Source organism: Myodes glareolus, chromosome 9, assembly GCF_982192425.1.
Source record: "Myodes glareolus chromosome 9, mMyoGla1.1, whole genome shotgun sequence".
Taxonomy (NCBI): Eukaryota; Metazoa; Chordata; class Mammalia; order Rodentia; family Cricetidae; genus Myodes; species Myodes glareolus.
Window position 1 is genome coordinate 54,399,948 of NC_142034.1, and position 18,792 is coordinate 54,418,739.

Here is an 18,792-nt window from a genome sequence, read left to right on the forward strand (position 1 = left end):
CCAGCACACCAGAGATAGAAAGAAAGATAGATAGATAGATAGATAGATAGATAGATAGATGGTATAGGTAGAAAGATAGATAGACCCAGTCTCAATGCCTCCCCACTCCAAAAAAAAAAAAATCAAGAGTTCAAAATCACCCTTTTCTATATAGGGTCTTTGAGTCCAGTCTGGGATATAGGAGACCCTATCTCAAGAAGATAAAATCACACACACAAATAAAAGCCAAAAAGAACGACTTAAAAATTAGTAACTTAACTACTGTACTGTACATAAAAGTTAAGCAACTTAACCTCCATCTTTAAGGCCTGTACCCACCATCTGGGGTCTCTTAGCTCATGGACACCACGCTGATTTTGTCCTTACTCCTATTCATCTGACTTTTCTCTTATCTCGAGGACTTGGGGCTGCTTCTTTCGGTCTGTCTTGTTAGCCATTCCTTTTGCCTGAATACATGTCTCCCTTTCGGCCATGGTCAAAACAAGACACCCAGTATGCAGATACTGCGGCTACCACCGACCTGGACCACCCTGTGTTTTTGTTTTTTTATTTTATTTTATCTATCTATCTATCTATCTATTTATTTATTTATTTATTTATTTATTTATTTTACGTACCTGGAGGGGCAGCTGTGGGTACTGGGAACCGAACTCTTATATTTTTGGTTGTGAGCCTAGCCTTTAACAACTGAGCCATCCCTCCAGGCCCACCCTGTGTTTTTGTTCGGAGAGAGTCTTATTACATAGCCTGAGCTGGCCTTTGTGATCCTTCAGCGTCTTGTTTTCCAAGTACTGCACGTACTACCACATCTGGCTTTGTTTTTTAAAGCACAGTTTATATAATATATTGAAGGTGCACACTTTGTTTTCTGAAGGTGTGTGGACACTGTCTAAACGATAGACATTTTATGTGATCTAGTTCAGTTCTTGCCTTTTTGGTCCTATTTCACTAGGACCTCCTTGCTGGATGGGGTCTTCCCATCAGAGTGGGAACATACTCCATGGCCCAGCTGCCCCACTATTCTTTCCCTTTAAGTGCATAGCAACCAATGTATCTCTGTGTTTAGTTGTTTCCAACCCAGTTCCTACTACTAGTTAAGAACTACGTCAGGAAGGGGCAGCATCCGTCTTGCCCAGGTTGGCCCTCTTTGGTGTCTGCTACTCCATCAACACTGGCTCACTAAATGCTGGCCCCTAAACAGCTTCCGTTTCTCTCCATTCTATGAGTGTCAGTCAGATCTGCTTTGCAACCTTGTGTCTCTTTTCCTGCCTCAGTTCAAAACTCAGCCACAGAGAAGACCCATGATGCTGCCACACCCTTCCCCTTCTACCTCAGTCTCCTTACACTGAATTCCTCCACATACTAGGACTTAAGGTCCATCTCCAACACTGCGAGTCATTTTCTGATGTCCAATACATAACACTCTGCTTCTGCTCTGACGTTTATAACACGTGGCCCTTCCGTCTTGTCTGGCTCTCGCACCTAGAGTGTGTGGGTATGTAACACATTTCTTCCTCCAGGTGGATACTGATGAAAAGGGCAACCCTGGAATGACAGGGCTAAATCCACCATTCTCTACTAACCAGATTCTAATGAAGCCGGGTATACACACCAGTAATCTCAACTATCAGGAGGCGACGGCAGGAGGCAGTTGGGCATATAACTCAACGGTAGAGAAATTGTCTAACATTTCCAAGGCTTTGGGGTCAATCCCCAGCACTGGGGGAAAACTTTCAATGAACTACATGAATGGACTTACTAAAATCTGCATTCCTGTGTGCTTCTTTGATAGGAAGCTGCATTATTTCAAGCATTCTACATGAGTTTTGCCCACCATTAATTACCGCACCTTGTAAAGCACAGTATTCCAGAGCCAAGGCTTATTAGTAAGTCTGAGAAATGCAAGGGATTCAAAGGTTGACGCTCTACCCTTCCTTGCTCGGGTTAGATGAATGAAGATGCCAAAGTTCTTTATTTCTTTATTGCCATTTTCTTTTAATTTCTTTTCTGCTTTACCCTCCTCCACCCTCAGTTATACAGAAAGTCCAGGACAGGACAACTAAACAGGAGACCTCAAAAAGCCAAGGCAAGCCAGCCCAAGATCAGCAGGCTCCCTCCAACAGGACCCGCAGTTTGGATGCTAGTGTCTCCACTCAGAGCCTGGTAGTAAAAGCTGGTACAGAATAAGGTAGTTCCAGAAGCTAGCAGCAATCCTGCCTGAAAGAATTGGAAAACAGAATACAGTGTTTATCAAACAAAGCCATATGAGAGAATGAATGGGGTTTGGTCAGAATTAGGCAAAGGGCTGATTACCCAGAGGGGTTTTCTGCAATAGGGCACCCCTAACAGGGCCAGGCTGTGCAAAAAGTGGTGCTTGTTGGCCTTGTCAAAGAGCTGCAAGGAAAAAAAAAAGAGATTTTTTTTTTCCTAAGCAATACAGAAGCCCAGGAACCTGAAGTGCCACAAAGAACCAAAGTCCACTCTCAGCACTTCAAGTCCCAGTTTACTGCCCTCCCCCAGGTCCCCAAGCCACAGGCTTGCAGCCCCTCCCATTCATCTCCTCACCCTCTACTTTCCACATCTCTATCCTCCCCCAAGTTTAAGGACACCCAGATATTGCGCCTGTAGTTCGGGATCCCCAGTGCTGTTACTTCACCTCCTTCCCGTAGGCATCCGGAAATTGGGCGCCTGTGGAGAGAAGCAAATGTTATCAGATGGGTAATAGTCTCGACCGTCCCAATCTCCGGGGAACTCAAGCAGACACTGGCGAAAAAGGGCATTCCCGAAAGCTTCCGAAACAGGTGTCGAGTAGTACTGAGAAGCTTTTGGACTCACTGAAAAACTGGACTCCAAGGGATCTCTACTCCATAAGAGACAGAGCGCTTCCTACAGGTTCCTTCCCGCACCAGCCCCCATTGATCGCCCCCAGCCCAGTTGCATCCCACGTCCCCTGACCGTGTGCCCCGTAGGTGGCCAAACCCAAGGCCCCAGCTCCGGACAAGGCACCTAGGCGGCGGAAAGCAGCCCCTGCCACGGCCATAGCTGTGGGTGGTCACGCGCGGAACCAACACCGCCCTGGCCACCCAAGAAGTCAGCCAATCCAGATTGCCCATGCAAATAAGGTCCAAAGGTGCCCAATCAGCGCTGTGTTCATTTAGTGCCCCGGTTCCTCCTGTATACGCCTTTGTAAAACTTGTGCTGAGTGGGGAAGACGTCTGGCGGGCGGAGAAACTAGAACCAATTAGGAGCAGAGGAGCGGAGCAGTGGGAGGTGAGGTTGTGGGCGGGACTAAGGGATTTGCGTCACAGATTGGCCCACTTTCCAAGTTGATCGCCCCTTCAACACCCCAACCCCACACCTCCAGCTAATTTGCAAAGATATCGGTCCCCATACAAAGTTCCGCCCCTTTTCCCTCAGGCTCCTCCCGTTCAGCTTCAAACCAGACCCACTCCTCAAAAGGGGCGGCTCCACGGATTTCTAAGCCCCACCTATTGCCATTAAACACCTCCCACTTCACGGATGGCCCCTCCTCTGTGCCTGGAGACCCCGCCTTCTTATGTGATGCCCTTCCCTCTATATTTCAGATTTTTCTCCCCCCCCTTGCTAGACCCGGAAAGCCCCGAGGGTGGGAGATCCGGGGAGAATGTCTTCACCCTGTCCCAGCCCGCTACGTCCATCCGTCCGTCTGTCCACTCCCACCCGCTTCACTGTCTTCAATCCCCCCACACTCTAGAGGGCGGGTGGGCAGGCGGGTGCGAGCGAGGGGTGTGCGCCGCTCTCTCGGCAGGGGGCGGGGGAGGCGGCCGCGCGGTGACGCGCGGGGCTGCTGCGGCTGCTCCGCCGGCGGATCATCACTCTCGGGCTGGGATGGACGCGGGGCGGGAGGGCCCTGGCGCGCAGAGCCAGGAATCCGGGCCTCCTGGCTACTGAGCATTCCTCAAAGCCTCCCCCAGCCCTTGCCTTCCTTCCTAGGAGCCGCACCGACCTCTGCCTCGAGGCTCCGGACTCGGCCCCCGCCCTCTTCTGACTCCCCGGATCTCCCTCTCCCGCCCGCCCTCGGGATCGACTAGATCCCTCCCCCTCCCCGAGGATTCCGGCTGGATCCCTGCCCCTGCACCGCGGATTCTGCGCTCCGGGGCCCCGGGCCCCTGGGGATTGCTGTGGACTCCTCCTCCAGCGCTCGATCCCTTAGGATCTTCCGCCTGTTCTGCCTCCTGGTCCCTCGAAGCCGGCCCAGAGAGCCAGTGGATCTTCAATCTAGTCCTGTCCCGTTGCTCCCTCCTGGCTCAACCTTCCCCACTGCGGGGTTCCCTGTTCTTGAGCTCCCTCTGACCCTATACCCTAGCTTTCCTTTTCCTGGGGATCGACTGGATCCCGGCCCCGCCCCCCGGGGCTGGGGCGATCCCCCTCCCCCGCCGGGTGAGGCGCTGCAGGCGGGGGCTGGGCCTGCGGGGCCGCGGGGGCTCAGAGGCCGCCGCCCCCCTTCTGAAGCCCGTCAGCCCCCCACTCGGAGCCCTGGATGGAGGCACCACGGCCCCAGGGCTGATCCAGGTAGGAGCTAAGCCAGGCTGGGTGGAGGGGGCTGCGCGGTGGTCCGTTGGGGTCTTCCTCTTCCCATATTCCTCCCTGCGCCTGGTTTCCCCCAGCCTGCTCTGTCTGCGTGTCTCCGCCTAGGGATGCTCTCGCCGTGTCTCTGCGTCTTGGTCTCTTTGTCTCTGCCTCTCTCCAGTCCATGAATGATCCTTTGAATGGGCCCACAGACCCCGTGTGTTCCCATCTCCCCCTCCCCCTCCTCCCCTTCCCGGCCAAGCCATTTTCCCCACTGCAGGAAGGGGGGGGGCTGCGGCCTGAGCCCCCGTTCCTCAACTCTCTTCGATTGGGGGAGTCAGGCCTGGGCTAGAATGGAAGAACAAGGCAGAGGGATCCGGAGGAGGGGGAGCAAAATGTAGCAGACAGAGATGGAGAGAGAAAATGGGGGAGAGAGAAATAGAGAAAGGAGAGAGGAGAGAGGAGAGAGAGAGAGAGAGAGAGAGAGAGAGAGAGAGAGAGAGAGCACTTGAGGGAGAAAATCGGAGAAGGTATTTGGAGGAGAGAGCTATGAGAAACACCAAGGAGACAGAAATGAGAAAAGACCGAGAGGTGAGAGACTGAAGGCAAGAGCTGGAGCAAGCCGGTTAAGCCGAGAAAAGATGCTCTGAGGGACCCTGTGCAGAGGAGAAAGATGGTGGGAGGGCTCTAGTGGGAGGGAAGAGAGAAAAGCTAGTTGGAGGAGAGGAGGCAAGGGGCCCAAAGTACCTTAAGGGAAAGAGGTGACTGAGGCAGGCCATGTTGGGAGGAGGGAGGAGGGACAGCAAGGCCCAGCCTGGCATAGGAAGAGAAGATGGGGGGGGAGTCCACTCCAAACCCCCTTCAGGTGATGGGAGAACAGAAGCCTAAAAGGGCCTGAAAAGGGGGAGGGCATGACTGGGTGTGAGTGGTGAGGACTCCTGTGTCCCCATCTCTAGAATAAATTGACACCTGCAGAGAGCCACCCGCGGGCTGGCGCCTGGCTCTGAAAAACCAGGCGTCAGCAAACAGCCCTGGAGACTGGGGGGGGGGGGAGTGTACTAAGGGGGGGCTTGGTGAAATCACCTGGGTGTCTGCCCCATCTACCTCTTCTGTGGTCCTGCCCCTGCTGCCTGAGCATCCGGGCTGGCAAGGGGAAGGGGAGGGAGGGCTAATAGAAGGGCCGGGATGAGAAAAAAACCTGAGGTCAAGATGCTGTGCAGAGCAACCCCAGATGGGGTCTAAGGCTGTAGAGATGATGGGAGGGGGAAGCTAGTAGGCTTATCTGAGAAGCCCACCTCAGCACAGCTCCTGTCCCCTCACCTGCCAGAGACCTGGACAGTAGGGTTAGGCTCTGATTGGCTAAGTGGGATGGGGGTCATCTTTTAGGATTCTCTGTTCTAGACTACCCTTCCCCTCATATATACTTCCTCTCTGCTAAGATTGGCTGGATTAGCATTGTGACTCATGCCTCTGCCCTCCCTCTCATGGCCTGAATGGACCCTCAACCAAGCAAGCCCCTTCCCCTCTTCCTCTAGACCACCCCCCTCCAGGGTTAAAGCTGCAGCCCGTTGCCGAGGTAACATTGCGGGGCAGCATCCTGTCGCCCAGCAACCGGCTGCAGGATCATGCATCTGTCCCTGGATTTGCCCCTTCAGCATCCCCTCCTCACTTTAATCCCTGGCTTTGGGCACCCCAACTTCTAAGGGAAGACATGGAAGGACCTGGGGAGAAAGGGCTTTCCAAGTACACAGATCTTTAGGGAATGATGGGGAGAGAAGGCACTGGGGTTTGTAGTTCAAGAAGGCCCAGCGTCTGGCCTGGGGTGGGGGTTCAGAGCCATGAAATTACAGCTCAGGAGTAATTAACACGTATAAACAAACCCGCCACTTCCTGCTAATTAATGACTTGGTATTTTTATTTTCTCTTCCTTGTCTGTCTCATTGTCTCCCAGGGAAGTGGGGACTGGGACGTCTGAGTCCCTAGGGGGAGCCTGCCTGGGAGGGATAGAGGCAGGAAAGGGGCACTCTGAGTCTGGGAAGCTGAAGCTCCCTCCTCGGACCCTGCCCTGAACATTTATTTACCATATCTGACTCCACCCCAAACTTGGGTCTCTGCGGAGGGGAAGAGGACAGTTGGGGAAAGGGGGTAGGTGTCAGGGGGTCTGTGGGCGGAAGAAAGGGGCAGCTTGATCTGAAATGCAAGCCACTAACCACTTGTCTCTTGTTTCCCCATCCTTTCTGTCCTCCCCATCCAATTTCCCTTCCCTTCTTCACCTCTCTGTGTTTTTCTGTCTGTTTGTCTGTCTGTATCTTGCACACCCTATGTGGGTCCCCTGTCCTCCCCTGTCACCGGGCAGGTCGGGCCTGCCTGCACCTTCTTCTACCTTCTTCCCCTTCCCCACCCCTTACCCCCTCCATGGAGAGAAATAGACTCCTCTTCTGCCCCTTCTAACCCAGGTCCCTACCCGTCCCCCTCCTCCTTCCTTTCCCCGCCCCCTCCTCCCTCCTGGGGCGAGGGGGGCCTCCCTCCCTCTCCCCCCCTTCTCTCTCTCTCCGAGGGGGGGGATCAGGGGAGGGAGGGGGGGTCCCCCAATCAGCATGTGGCTCCTGGCGTTGTGTCTGGTGGGGCTGGCTGGGGCTCAACGGGGAGGAGGGGGTCCCGTCGGCGGCGCCCCAGGCAGCCCAGGCCTGGGCCTCGGTAGCCTCGGGGAGGAGCGCTTCCCGGTGGTGAACACAGCCTACGGGCGAGTGCGCGGTGTGCGGCGCGAGCTCAACAACGAGATCCTCGGTCCGGTCGTGCAGTTCTTGGGCGTGCCCTACGCCACGCCGCCCTTGGGCGCCCGCCGCTTCCAGCCGCCTGAGGCACCGGCCTCGTGGCCCGGCGTGCGCAACGCCACCACCCTGCCGCCCGCCTGCCCGCAGAACCTGCACGGGGCCCTGCCGGCCATCATGCTGCCTGTGTGGTTCACCGACAACTTGGAGGCGGCCGCCACCTACGTGCAGAACCAGAGCGAGGACTGCCTGTACCTCAACCTCTACGTGCCCACTGAGGACGGTAAGGGCACGGGCACAGGCCGGGCACCCTGTGGACACAGCCCACAAACGCACACGCAGACCCTCAAGCACAGGACCGACTCCTGCCCCTAAGCTGTGCCTTGATGGGCAGTAAGGGGCAGTGTGTCCCCACAAGCCACTGCGCATCCTCCCAGGTAAGGGTGTCTGCTTATCAGGCAGTCCTAGGAGCATCCTATAAGTAGCCTCTTCCACAGCAGAAACTCTTGATGCCCTAGAAGGAAGGGTAGCTGGCATTAGGACAGGCTCACCCGTCCTTTCCCCAAAGAGGCACACAGATACTTACTCTCAGTGTTGGTGGCTGGTGTTCAGGTGATGATGTCTCCATGGCTTGCTCAGCCACTCCAGCCTTGCCTCTATCTCCTGCCTTCCTCCCACTCAGCTATATCCAGCCCTATCACTTAAAGTCCCCATCCTCAGGCCCACCTGCTCTGACTTCTATCATATGGCACCTCACAGTCCTTTACCTGAGTTGAGTGCCCTTGTCAGAGGCTCTGGGTGACTCCTTATGGGAGATTTCCATCCTCTATCCAGAAATCCCTACACAGCCCTGAAGGGTCAGGGAAGCTTCCACTCACAGCATAGCAACCCATCAGGACGTTTTCCTTGGTTCTTGTGAATGAGTTCCTGTTCACTGCATGACAGCGCTTGCTCCCCTGTAGGTCTCCACTCACTGAGATTAATCAGAACCTCTTCTACTGTCTGCAACAGATCCCAGCTACGGGGGGGGGGGGGGGGGGAGAACAGCATCACAAACAGCCCCCACATTACCCTTCTGACATACAATCTCACCACTCCAAAACATTATGACACCTCCACAGAGCAGACTGCTGCACGCTTCCTCCGTCTACTGTTTCCAGTAACTTTACACCCAGGCCTGGCAATCAGGAGCCCCTAAAGACTCCCATAGCTCCGCACTGTGTACTAAAGTTCTGCAGTATCGGAGTCTCGACTGCTAAAATGACCATTTGCCCAGCTGGCCATGTATTCCAGTCTCTCTCTCTCTCTCTTTTTAAGATTTTATTTAATTTTATGTACATTGGCGTTTTGTCCGCATTCATGTCTGCATGAGGTCCTTGAAAACAGTCGTGAGCTGCCATGTGGGTGCTCTGGAACCAGGGTCCTCTGGAAGAGCAGCCAGTACTCTTAACCATTGAGCCATCTCTCCAGCCCTGGGTTCCAATTTTATAGCTCTCAACCCCTTCAGAGTGCACATGCCCAGTGCTTCCCTGAAGTGGTGTTCCGCTTACTCTCATAGACTCCAGTATCCGTGGATGCAAATTGTGCTCTCTGGTAATGGCCACATGTACAATTTATACCACATAACCCTGCACACAGACTGTTGTTGATAGGTGTGGACAGGCGCCTCACGCCACGTCATCAGCATCCTCAGCACTTGGCTTACTCCATCTCCTCCCTGGAGTTCACTCTTCTGAAAGGTTCAGCACTAACAGCTTACAACTTGCACCAAGATTCCCCTATGCCAATCACAGAATGACGCGTAGACTTTAACTTGCCCATGTCCACCCTAGTATCCACCAACTACTGCCCTTCGTCCCAGCCCTGCATACTAGCTAACTGCTTCTTCCCCCTGTAAAACCATGACTTCTGACAACCTGTCCACAGACCTCGTATCCCAGCATCTTTCCACTTTTGAGTCCTTCACCCTAATGTCTCCCATAGACGCCCTCTCACCTTTACGATTCATTGACGCTCCACTGCCATGTGTGTGTGCACGCGTGTGCAAGTGGTTCTTTTGAGACTCTCCACTGCCATGTATGTGCGCTTGCAAGTGGTTCTTCCGAGAAAGGGTCTCCCTCTGTAACCTAGCCTGGTCTAGAACTCATTATGAAGTCCAGGCTGGCCTTGAACTCTTGATAATCTTGCTTTACCTGAGTGCTGAGTTTCCAGGCATGAGCCACCATGGCCAATAACGCCAACACTTTCACATAGGCAATCCATACATGTCTCCCTGCTGGGCGCTTTCTCATCCCTCCTGTGTGAAATCCCTAATGCTCCTCACTGCTGGACTGGCCACTCCATCTCCACACAAACTGTCTCTTCCCTGCCTCCATACCACTCATTCCCACACCTTCTGTATTTTTAACTGTTGCATATTGCAGACCTGATTGGGGCCTGACACATTCAGGTGATCTCACTGAATCTTCACACCTGCTTTAGGAGGAAGTGGTTTGCACACATGCGTGCGCGCGCGCGCACACACACACACACACACACACACACACACACACCACAGTCTCATGGTCTTCATCCCTGCTGACTTCACCCCTATCCATTTCCTCTCACAACAGAGGCCCTGCTCCCAAGTGCATCGCCTTGTCAGTTAGTGCTAGCTTGAACCTTGTTAGCCCATTCCTCTTTGAGCTTTGAGGAAAGCCAGCCAGCCTGGGGAACTCCCTGAGACCGGTCAGATCCAGTGCTCCCCTCACCAACCCCCCAGTCCAGAAGCAATCTGACAGGAGGCTCTGGGCTGTTAGGACCAGTCTGTCTCCCGGGACAATACCTACTTTATGTGTCAAACTGACCCAAGGCACTGTTTCCTATATGCTGTTTGCAGAATGAATACCCCAAGGGGGAGGAGGGCTCTTTAGCAGTGGACCTAGGGCGGGGCTGGTGATCCTATGGGAAAATCACAATTTGGTGGGGAGGAGAAGAAGCCTGGGCAAGGGGTGAGGTTGGTGGGAGTGTGGAGGGATAAGTTGGAGTGGAGGGCAAGACCTGATAACCCCTTTCCCTGCTTTGCCCACATGGGGGAAATGGGACGGGACGAGAAGCCAGGCCCGCGAGTATGGATGGAAGAGAGATGCTGGCGGGTGAGGCTGGGCAGGTGGGCAGGTGGGCAGCCCTAGCTGACCTACCATAGCCCTTCAGCTGGCAGCAGAGGGCTTCTGGAGGCAAGGAACCACAGAATGGTCTGCCCCTAGTCCATCCTACCTTCTGACCTCCAGAACAGCACAGAGAAGCAGGGTCCTTTGAGTGCAGCCTCTTCTTACAGCCCAAAGTGGGCAGCCCGTAGTACGTGGCTGGCCCTGCAAGGAGCCTGCATGAAAGATGGCTTGAGTGGCGAGCCAGCCTTGGTGTCCCTGGGCCCCCTCCACCCCATCCCCTAACACTATTTCATTTCCAGCAAGCAGCAAACACACCAAAAAGCCAAATCCTTTCCAGTTAAGCCCTGTGTCTCAATACAGCCTCAGCCCGCTCAGGCACCCCACCCCCAGACCCACCTTTTCTTTGGGGCATGACTTTTTCTGGGGAGGGGAAATTGGGTTATAGAAACGTTTTTCTCTTTTCTTGATTTCTTTTTCTTGCAAACAAATTTTGCTTTTTTTGGCTTATTTTTTCTGCCTCTCCCCACCCTCCCCTTTTCTGCTCTCTCTCCCCCCCTCCCCATCTACCACCTCCCCTGACCCCATCTTTCCCCACAAAATTGTCCTTTTTTCTCTGTTTTGTGTTCCCGGTCTTAGGTCCGCTCACAAAAAAACGTGACGAGGCGACGCTCAATCCGCCAGACACAGGTAGATTTAAAAATCCCGCTGATGCATGTGGTTGCTTTGAAGAGGACGTTGATGGCCCTGCCCCTAACTAAATGTCCCTGTAGCCCCCGAGGCCCCTCAGTCGTTCTCCCGACTAAAAATGAAAAAGAAAAGAAAAAATTTTAATAATTGGAAAAAAGAATTATGAAAACTTCAAACAAAATTTGAACAATGTTGGACCCACTAGTTAACGTTGGAGACAAGCTAGCGCTGGTGAAAGTGAGTGGAAAAATGAAAAGCAATTGGATTGCCAGGAAAAAAACATTGGACAAAATGTTGAAAGTTTGAAAGAAATCCGGACTGCTTTGCAACATGTGGACTGCACCATTTGAAAAAAAAAAAGCTTTAATTTGAAGCAAAATAATATTTGAAAAAAATTGACAAATTAATGACATTAATCAAAACATCAGAAGCCTGTTATGATTTCTAACCAAAAGCCTGTCAGACTTTAAAAATGTAAGCATCTGAAGCGAATCAAAGAATCTGGAAATTTTTAAAAACAGGGCCCAATATCTTGAAGTTTCACCACAAAATTTTGAAATAATGCAAAGAATTTTTTTCTTGTTTTCTTTTTTTCCCAAATGGAGCTTTTTGTTTTTTCTTTTCTTGTTGAATCTGCCCCAAGAGCTTCTTGCTTTTTTTTTTGTTGTTTTTTCTTTCTTTCTTCTTTCTTGCTCCTGGTTTTTGTTGGTGGTTTTGAATTCTTGTTGCCCCTGCCCCTCTTCCTGCTCCTTCCCATCTAACTCCCTCCCCCCACACTGGGAGAGGGCTCTCGGGGAGGGTGGAAGAGAATGAAGACATTTAGGACAGGACCCTGGAAGGAAGGACATTGTCACCTGAGAGTTAGGGCTGGAAGTAATAACAGGATCTTGTGGGTGAACACAGAGAGAACTCTGGCTCAAGAAGTCCAGAGACAGTCTCCGAGCAGGAAGCAGAGAGCCAGCCTGCAGGGTTGGAAAGAGCATGTCCTATGACTTGCAGGTTGACCTTCTGGCAGGGCAAGGGTGTTGGCACAGGTGCTGGCTACCAGCTGGAGGGGCCCACACCTGGCTTCCATGGGCAGGAGCTAAGCAAGAGCTCTGCCGCTGAGCTAGACCCCACCGAGCATGCCTGAGTTCCAAGAGAGCTGGAGTTGACCCCAGCCTCGGGACTGAAATCAGGGTAACAGTGGGGAAGCAGGTTGTAGTCTTGAGGGCCCTGAGAGGCCCTCCCAGACTCCCACACTCTCTTTAGGAATTTTCATTCCTTAGCCCAGTTCAGAGCCTCCTGGTCTCCTGCACGTGGCAGCTGTGTAGACGACTCCTTTAGAGGAGGGCAGGAGGGCTTCCAGGCAGGAAAGGCCAGTTCGGAGGGCGGGGAGTCCAACAGTCAGCTTTACTCTAACTTCATTAAGCAGGCTCTTTCCTACACTGCCTCCTCCTGCCACAGTAATTAGGCTGGGGGTTGCCATGGTAACTGGGGAGGTGACCTAGAAAGGAATTAGGGCGGGGAGGAGACCAAGCCCCCAGGGACCCTAGGGCCTGGCACCCCTCACCCACAGACTAGGGTGCCATGTGGTGCTGAGGCCCAAGCCTGAGTCTGAGGAGATGCCAGGACCCTCTGAGCACCGCCAGCCTAGTCCCAGCCTTAGTCTGTTCTTCCCAGGAGCAGTAAGGAGTTTGCTGCGTGTGTGGAGGGGTCTCTGGCTTCAGGAGAAGCCCCTTCCTACCCTTAGCCTCTGTTGGGCTTCTTGGAAAGTGTGCCCAACGTTTGAAGTGTTTGGAGTCATGCTGGCCAATGATGAAGAGGGACCTTCCTCCGGGGTTAGCTGGGGAGGGAGGGAGGGGAATCCGGTCTTGCCCCCCCGCCAGGGATGGTAGTGAGAAGTCCCCTGAGCTCCAGGCTGGTCCTCAGAAGGCCTGGGAGCTCCAAGTGCTACTTCTGGTCTGACTGTGTCCTTGTCCCCGATCTTCTGGCCCACCTGCCATCCCCTTCCCACGCAGATATCCGGGACTCTGGGAAGAAACCAGTGATGCTGTTTCTACATGGCGGCTCCTACATGGAGGGCACTGGGAACATGTTCGACGGCTCAGTCCTGGCTGCCTATGGCAATGTCATCGTAGCCACGCTCAACTACCGTCTTGGGGTGCTCGGTGAGGGTGGACAGCCAATTCTTGGGGGGCAGTCCTGGTGGGCCTGATCCTCCCAAGTTCAGCCTTATAGACCTAGAGAGTATGAAACTCCCTGCAGAGGGGGCAAGGACGCTGTGACGCCTCCAGGGAGCCCCCTTCTTCTACCCCTAGGTTTTCTCAGCACTGGTGACCAGGCTGCAAAAGGCAACTATGGGCTCCTGGACCAGATCCAGGCGCTGCGCTGGCTCAGTGAAAACATTGCCCACTTTGGAGGTGACCCTGAGCGCATCACCATCTTTGGGTCTGGTGCGGGGGCTTCCTGTGTCAACCTGCTGATCCTCTCCCACCATTCAGAAGGTACCAGCAACCTCCTTGCCTGCTTTCCCTTCCCCTGGACACTACCGAGTCTCTCCTTTTGGCTGCGACAGCCTAGCCTGAGGTCTGCCTGTCTCACCAGGACTGTTCCAGAAGGCCATTGCTCAGAGTGGCACTGCCATTTCCAGCTGGTCTGTCAACTATCAGCCGCTCAAGTACACGCGGCTGCTGGCAGCCAAAGTGGGCTGTGACCGAGAGGACAGCACTGAGGCTGTGGAATGTCTACGCCGGAAGTCTTCCCGAGAGCTAGTGGACCAGGATGTACAGCCTGCCCGGTATGGGGATGGGAGATGGCTGGGTCCAGGTCTTTACATTCCTAGCTGATTCTGAAGAGGTGTGAGGGGTTCCTGGGCACATTCTACTGGGCAAGGAGAAGGGGGCTTCAGACCCTTCTAGTGGCTGTACCTTGAGTGAAGGTCACCTCATCCCGTAGATAGATCAAACACAGGGTTTCACCGAAGGCTTTAAGTGGGTGTTCAGAGAAGCCAAAATGCCCTGAAAGACTCTAGGAGTCTTCCAGTCGTGGAGAAGGGTCTTCTGGGCAAAGGGGTGACTTAGGAGGCCATGGGTCCAGGGAGGCCAGCAACTGGATGGTGAGACCTTGTCCCCTTCTCCCCAGCTACCACATTGCCTTTGGGCCTGTGGTGGACGGCGATGTAGTCCCTGATGACCCCGAGATCCTCATGCAACAGGGAGAATTCCTCAACTACGACATGCTCATCGGTGTCAACCAGGGAGAGGGCCTCAAGTTCGTGGAGGACTCTGCAGAGAGTGAGGATGGCGTGTCTGCCAGCGCCTTTGACTTCACCGTCTCCAACTTTGTGGACAACTTGTATGGGTACCCAGAGGGCAAGGACGTGCTTCGAGAGACCATTAAGTTCATGTATACGGACTGGGCTGACCGGGACAATGGCGAGATGCGACGGAAGACCCTGCTGGCACTCTTTACTGACCACCAATGGGTAGCCCCAGCTGTGGCCACTGCCAAGCTGCATGCCGACTACCAATCCCCTGTCTACTTTTACACCTTTTACCACCACTGCCAGGCTGAAGGCCGGCCAGAGTGGGCTGATGCCGCACATGGGGATGAGCTACCCTACGTCTTTGGTGTGCCCATGGTGGGCGCCACTGATCTCTTCCCCTGCAACTTCTCCAAGAATGACGTCATGCTCAGCGCAGTGGTCATGACATACTGGACCAACTTCGCCAAGACTGGGTGAGGGCCAGAGGGCCTAGCGGGCTGGGCGGGACACCCCTGTAGGCTGAGGTCCCCTTGCCTTCCCTGGCTGCTTCTCCCTCCCATCTCGCTTCACATAGCCGCTGTTCCTTAGGAAGACACTGGCTCTTGCCTTCCCTTGCTCTCCTAACACTTGTGTTCAGGCCCTGAGAGTCGGAGTCACTGGTGTTGGAAAGATTCCTGTCTTTCTGGGAGTGAATTTTCTAGGTGGTTCTGTTGTGACCGCTGATTGACCACCTTGGTCTGAGTCTTAGTGTAGAGGGTTTCTGTTTGTCACTGTGTTTCTGTCTCTTTGCCCTCTTTGGCTTTTGTGTCTCGGCTGCTCTCACCAGCACTGTCTTCCTGTCCCTGGCTGTCTCTCATGTGCCTTTGTCTCCATTTCTGTCCCTCGGTCTCAGCTTGTGTCACTGGATTGCTCTTCTAACTTCATCTCTGTCTCTGTGGTCTGCGTAAGTTTTGGTTTGTCTGTCTGTTTCTCTCCCGCCCCACCCCGTGTGTGAGCGTGTGTGTCTCCTCTCTCCTCTCCCCCTCTGTCTGTCTGTCTGTGTGTGTGTCTCTTATACTCTGTGTCTCTCTGTGTGTTTCCTATCTATCTGTATCTGGTAAAATCCCACCATTACAGCCGGGCAGTGGTGGCACATGCCTTTAATCCCAGCACTTGGGAGGCAGAGGCAGGTGGATCTTTGTGAGTTCCTGGCTAGTTCCAGGACAAGCTCCAAAGCTACAGTGAAACCATCTCAAAAAACCAAAAAAAAAAAAAAAAAAAAAAAAAAAAGAAGAAAAAGGAAAAAAAAAGAAAGAAAGAACCCAAACAAACAAAGCCTCACTATTTAGCCCAGGCCATGCCTTGCATCTTTCTCTCAGGTGCTGGGATTGCAGGCGTGTACCATCACATCCAACCTTCTCTAAGCTCTCTGAATCTCTGACCTCTTCCCCCTCCTACTGCTCCACCCTCCTCAGGAGCCCCACCCTCACTCCTTTCCTTGCCCTCCTGTGCCCGCAGTGACCCCAACCAGCCTGTGCCACAGGACACCAAGTTCATCCACACCAAGCCCAACCGCTTTGAAGAGGTGGTGTGGAGCAAGTTCAACAGCAAGGAAAAGCAGTACCTGCACATCGGCTTGAAACCTCGCGTGCGTGACAACTACCGCGCCAACAAGGTGGCCTTCTGGCTGGAGCTTGTGCCTCACCTGCACAACCTTCACACGGAGCCTTTCACCACCACCACTCGCCTGCCTCCCTATGCCACACGCTGGCCACCTCGCACACCTGGCCCTGGCACTTCCGGCACACGCCGTCCTCCCCCACCTGCCACTCTGCCACCTGAGTCTGATATTGACCCGGGCCCACGAGCCTATGACCGCTTCCCTGGTGACTCGAGGGACTATTCCACGGAGTTGAGCGTCACTGTGGCTGTGGGAGCTTCCCTCCTCTTTCTCAACATCCTTGCCTTTGCCGCCCTCTACTACAAGCGGGACCGGCGACAGGAGCTTCGGTGCAGGCGGCTTAGCCCACCCGGAGGCTCAGGCTCAGGTGTGCCTGGTGGGGGCCCCCTGCTTCCCACTGCTGGCCGAGAGCTACCCCCAGAGGAGGAGCTGGTGTCACTGCAGCTGAAGCGGGGTGGTGGTGTTGGGGCGGACCCTGCTGAGGCCCTGCGCCCTGCCTGTCCACCCGACTATACCCTGGCTTTGCGCCGGGCACCGGACGATGTGCCTCTCTTGGCCCCCGGGGCCCTGACCCTGCTGCCCAGTGGCCTGGGGCCCCCACCCCCACCCCCACCTCCTTCTCTCCATCCCTTTGGGCCCTTCCCACCACCTCCTCCTACTGCTACCAGCCACAACAACACGCTACCCCATCCCCACTCCACCACTCGGGTATAGGGGGCGGCTTGGGGAGGGCTACCTCCCTAACCCTCCCCAGCCCAGGCCACTTGAAGGCAGGGAGGAGGACTTGGCACCGGGCTCTTCCCCTGTGGATTTGTCAAACGTCATGGAGCAGCGCTAAGGTGGACATGGGATACCTCATGGCGATGGGAGTTTTTCCCATGCAGAGAAGCCCATTCTCTTCTCTGGACCTGGGCCTTTGAAAACCTGGGCTATTTTTGCCCTCCGATGGGACACCAGTCTTCGGTGTGTGGAAATGTGGAAGTCTTTTTTTCCCACGTGGAGGTGTGCTTTCCTCATGAGGGGGTGTTTTCCCATGTGCAGGGTGAGGTTTTTTTGTTTTTGTTTTTGCCGCCCTGGACACATGTTGTCCCCCTTGAAGAAGAATTTCTGCGGGGATTTGTACCCCAGAATCCTGTTCCCTCATGCCTTTGCCTTCTCCCCGTCCCACTCCCTGGAGACCCTGGAAGTGATGTGTTCACATACAGTGACCCTTGGCCACCAGACAATACAGGGTGGTACCTGGGGAGCAGCAAGGAAATCACAGGCCCCCTGGACCCCACTCCCCATCCACCCTGAAAAGCATGTTTCTCCCCCCATGGCACAAGTCAGGCGAAGCACGTTCTCCTTGGAGACCCTTGCCTTCCATAGACAACACAGATTTCCTGCTAGAGGGAAGGGAGATCTGTGCATCCCAGCACTGTCTGGAAACTTACCTTCCCATGGTCCAGGACACATTTCACTGAATGGAAACATGTTCTTGCATGTGGATGTGTGTTTCCCAGGCAGAGGGTCCCGCTCTCCCCAGCTCTTCCCTGCATTCCCCAACACCTCAGGCCCAGCACACAATCCTCCTTACATAGCAGGTGGGGAAAGACTTCAAGTTGACAGAGCCACGGGGGGAGGGGGAGGACGAACCTGGAGGGAGACGCAGAGGTGAGAGGATGTGGGGGCATGGCACGTGTCACACAAGAGGCCATGCATGTTTGACCTCATGGGGCCTGAGGACAGCTTTCCCTCAGTCCTTGAGATCATTGCTCATCCGTGCCAAACTGGGTAGGGGAGTTAGGAGACTCAAAATGTGCCAAGGATCCCCTAAGTCCTAGTCCAGGGAAGGGAAATGTCAGGGACAGGTGGCAGCTAAGCCCCCCCCCCTATGTCTCATCCCTATGTCATTTCCCCTTAACTGCCTTTCTTCTCCTTCTCCATCACTGGCTCCTTCTTTGATGCTCTCCCCATCTCAGGGTCAGACCAGCCTTCTCTCTTCACCTTCTTTGACCTGCCGCCCCTTCCTGATTGGCTGAGCTGACGGAAAGGAGCAGTAGAAGGGGGAGGGGAGGAGACAGGGAAAAAGGTTACATGGACAGGTTGGGGAGAATGAGGTCAGCTGTACAGAGGAGCAGATGGAGGGGGCCGTGGGGGACAGGGCTTGGGCAGGAACCGGCAAGAAGATTTCAAAAGGAAATGTGAAAGGCATCTGCCCAGAGGTCTTTAGATTTGGACCTCCGAGGAAAAGAACGTCAGGAAAGGTTTAAGGGACACGGGTGGAGGTGTGGCTGAATCCTCTTGTATTGTGTGGCTTTCTGTGGGATGTTAGTGCCAAACTTGTATAGGGGTAGGGTGCTGTCTTCCACTGACACCCAGATCCAGAATCCTTGGTCTTGAGTCCCCTGTCCTTTTCCCCACTTCCACCCATGGAAACGTAGTTCTTTTCTGGCCCTTTCCCTGCCTGGTCTAGCAATTCTTGGAACAGCCATGCCTTCCAAATGCTATCAACCTGGGCCCTGAGCCCTGTAAGTGGACGCCCCAGAGCTGGGGTGTGAGGGGGGGCTGGGGGACCCCATGAAACAGCCACGGACTCCAATGCCCAGCCCCTTTCCAAATAATCCCATGTCCCCACCCCAACCCTTTGCGGCTCTGTACACATTTTTAAACCTGGCAAAAGATGAAGAGAATATTGTAAATATAAAAGTTTAACTGTTGGCGTGTCTGCTGTTACGTTAGAAGGTGCTG

At 54.2% G+C, this 18,792-nt stretch overlaps 2 protein-coding genes across 6 annotated transcripts; one reads left to right on the plus strand and one right to left on the minus strand.

The window, feature by feature from the left end:
* Positions 1 to 1,966: 1,966 nt before the first annotated feature.
* Tmem256 (transmembrane protein 256) lies at positions 1,967 to 3,120 on the minus strand. 2 transcript variants are annotated; one of them, XM_087910438.1, is made up of 4 exons: positions 3,007 to 3,120; positions 2,657 to 2,688; positions 2,314 to 2,394; positions 1,967 to 2,217 (listed from the first exon to the last, which is right to left on the minus strand). In XM_087910438.1, the coding sequence occupies exons 1-4, from the start codon at positions 3,038 to 3,040 to the stop codon at positions 2,074 to 2,076; spliced, it is 291 nt and encodes a 96-aa protein (XP_087766564.1). In that variant the 5' UTR covers positions 3,041 to 3,120; the 3' UTR covers positions 1,967 to 2,073. The 2 variants fall into 2 exon arrangements, with proteins under 2 accessions (XP_087766564.1, XP_087766563.1); XM_087910437.1 differs by having other exon boundaries at positions 2,956 to 3,111.
* A 709-nt stretch (positions 3,121 to 3,829) lies between these two features.
* On the plus strand, positions 3,830 to 18,761 carry Nlgn2 (neuroligin 2). Of its 4 annotated transcripts, XM_087910432.1 has the most exons (9): positions 3,831 to 4,551; positions 6,500 to 6,693; positions 6,905 to 7,602; positions 11,105 to 11,155; positions 13,156 to 13,305; positions 13,456 to 13,641; positions 13,742 to 13,934; positions 14,279 to 14,875; positions 15,900 to 18,761. In XM_087910432.1, the coding sequence occupies exons 3-9, from the start codon at positions 7,146 to 7,148 to the stop codon at positions 16,774 to 16,776; spliced, it is 2,511 nt and encodes an 836-aa protein (XP_087766558.1). In that variant the 5' UTR covers positions 3,831 to 4,551; positions 6,500 to 6,693; positions 6,905 to 7,145; the 3' UTR covers positions 16,777 to 18,761. The 4 variants fall into 4 exon arrangements, with proteins under 4 accessions (XP_087766559.1, XP_087766558.1, XP_087766555.1 ...); XM_087910429.1 differs by lacking the exon at positions 6,500 to 6,693; XM_087910431.1 differs by lacking the exon at positions 3,831 to 4,551 and having other exon boundaries at positions 5,700 to 6,693.
* The last annotated feature ends 31 nt before the right edge of the window (positions 18,762 to 18,792 follow it).

What these genes read in the sequence shown, in the direction of transcription:
- Nlgn2 (XM_087910432.1), top strand. Translation starts at nt 7,146, where the DNA reads ATGTGGCTCCTGGCGTTGTGTCTGGTGGGGCTGGCTGGGGCTCAACGG. An exon ending in CTACGTGCCCACTGAGGACG is followed by an intron (nt 7,603 to 11,104) that starts GTAAGGGCACGG and finishes TCCCGGTCTTAG; the next exon opens with GTCCGCTCACAAAAAAACGT. An exon ending in ACCAACTTCGCCAAGACTGG is followed by an intron (nt 14,876 to 15,899) that starts GTGAGGGCCAGA and finishes CTGTGCCCGCAG; the next exon opens with TGACCCCAACCAGCCTGTGC.
- Tmem256 (XM_087910437.1), bottom strand. Translation starts at nt 3,040, where the DNA reads ATGGCCGTGGCAGGGGCTGCTTTCCGCCGCCTAGGTGCCTTGTCCGGA. An exon ending in GGCCACCTACGGGGCACACG is followed by an intron (nt 2,689 to 2,955) that starts GTCAGGGGACGT and finishes TTCTCTCCACAG; the next exon opens with GCGCCCAATTTCCGGATGCC. An exon ending in ATTGCAGAAAACCCCTCTGG is followed by an intron (nt 2,218 to 2,313) that starts GTAATCAGCCCT and finishes CAATTCTTTCAG; the next exon opens with GCAGGATTGCTGCTAGCTTC.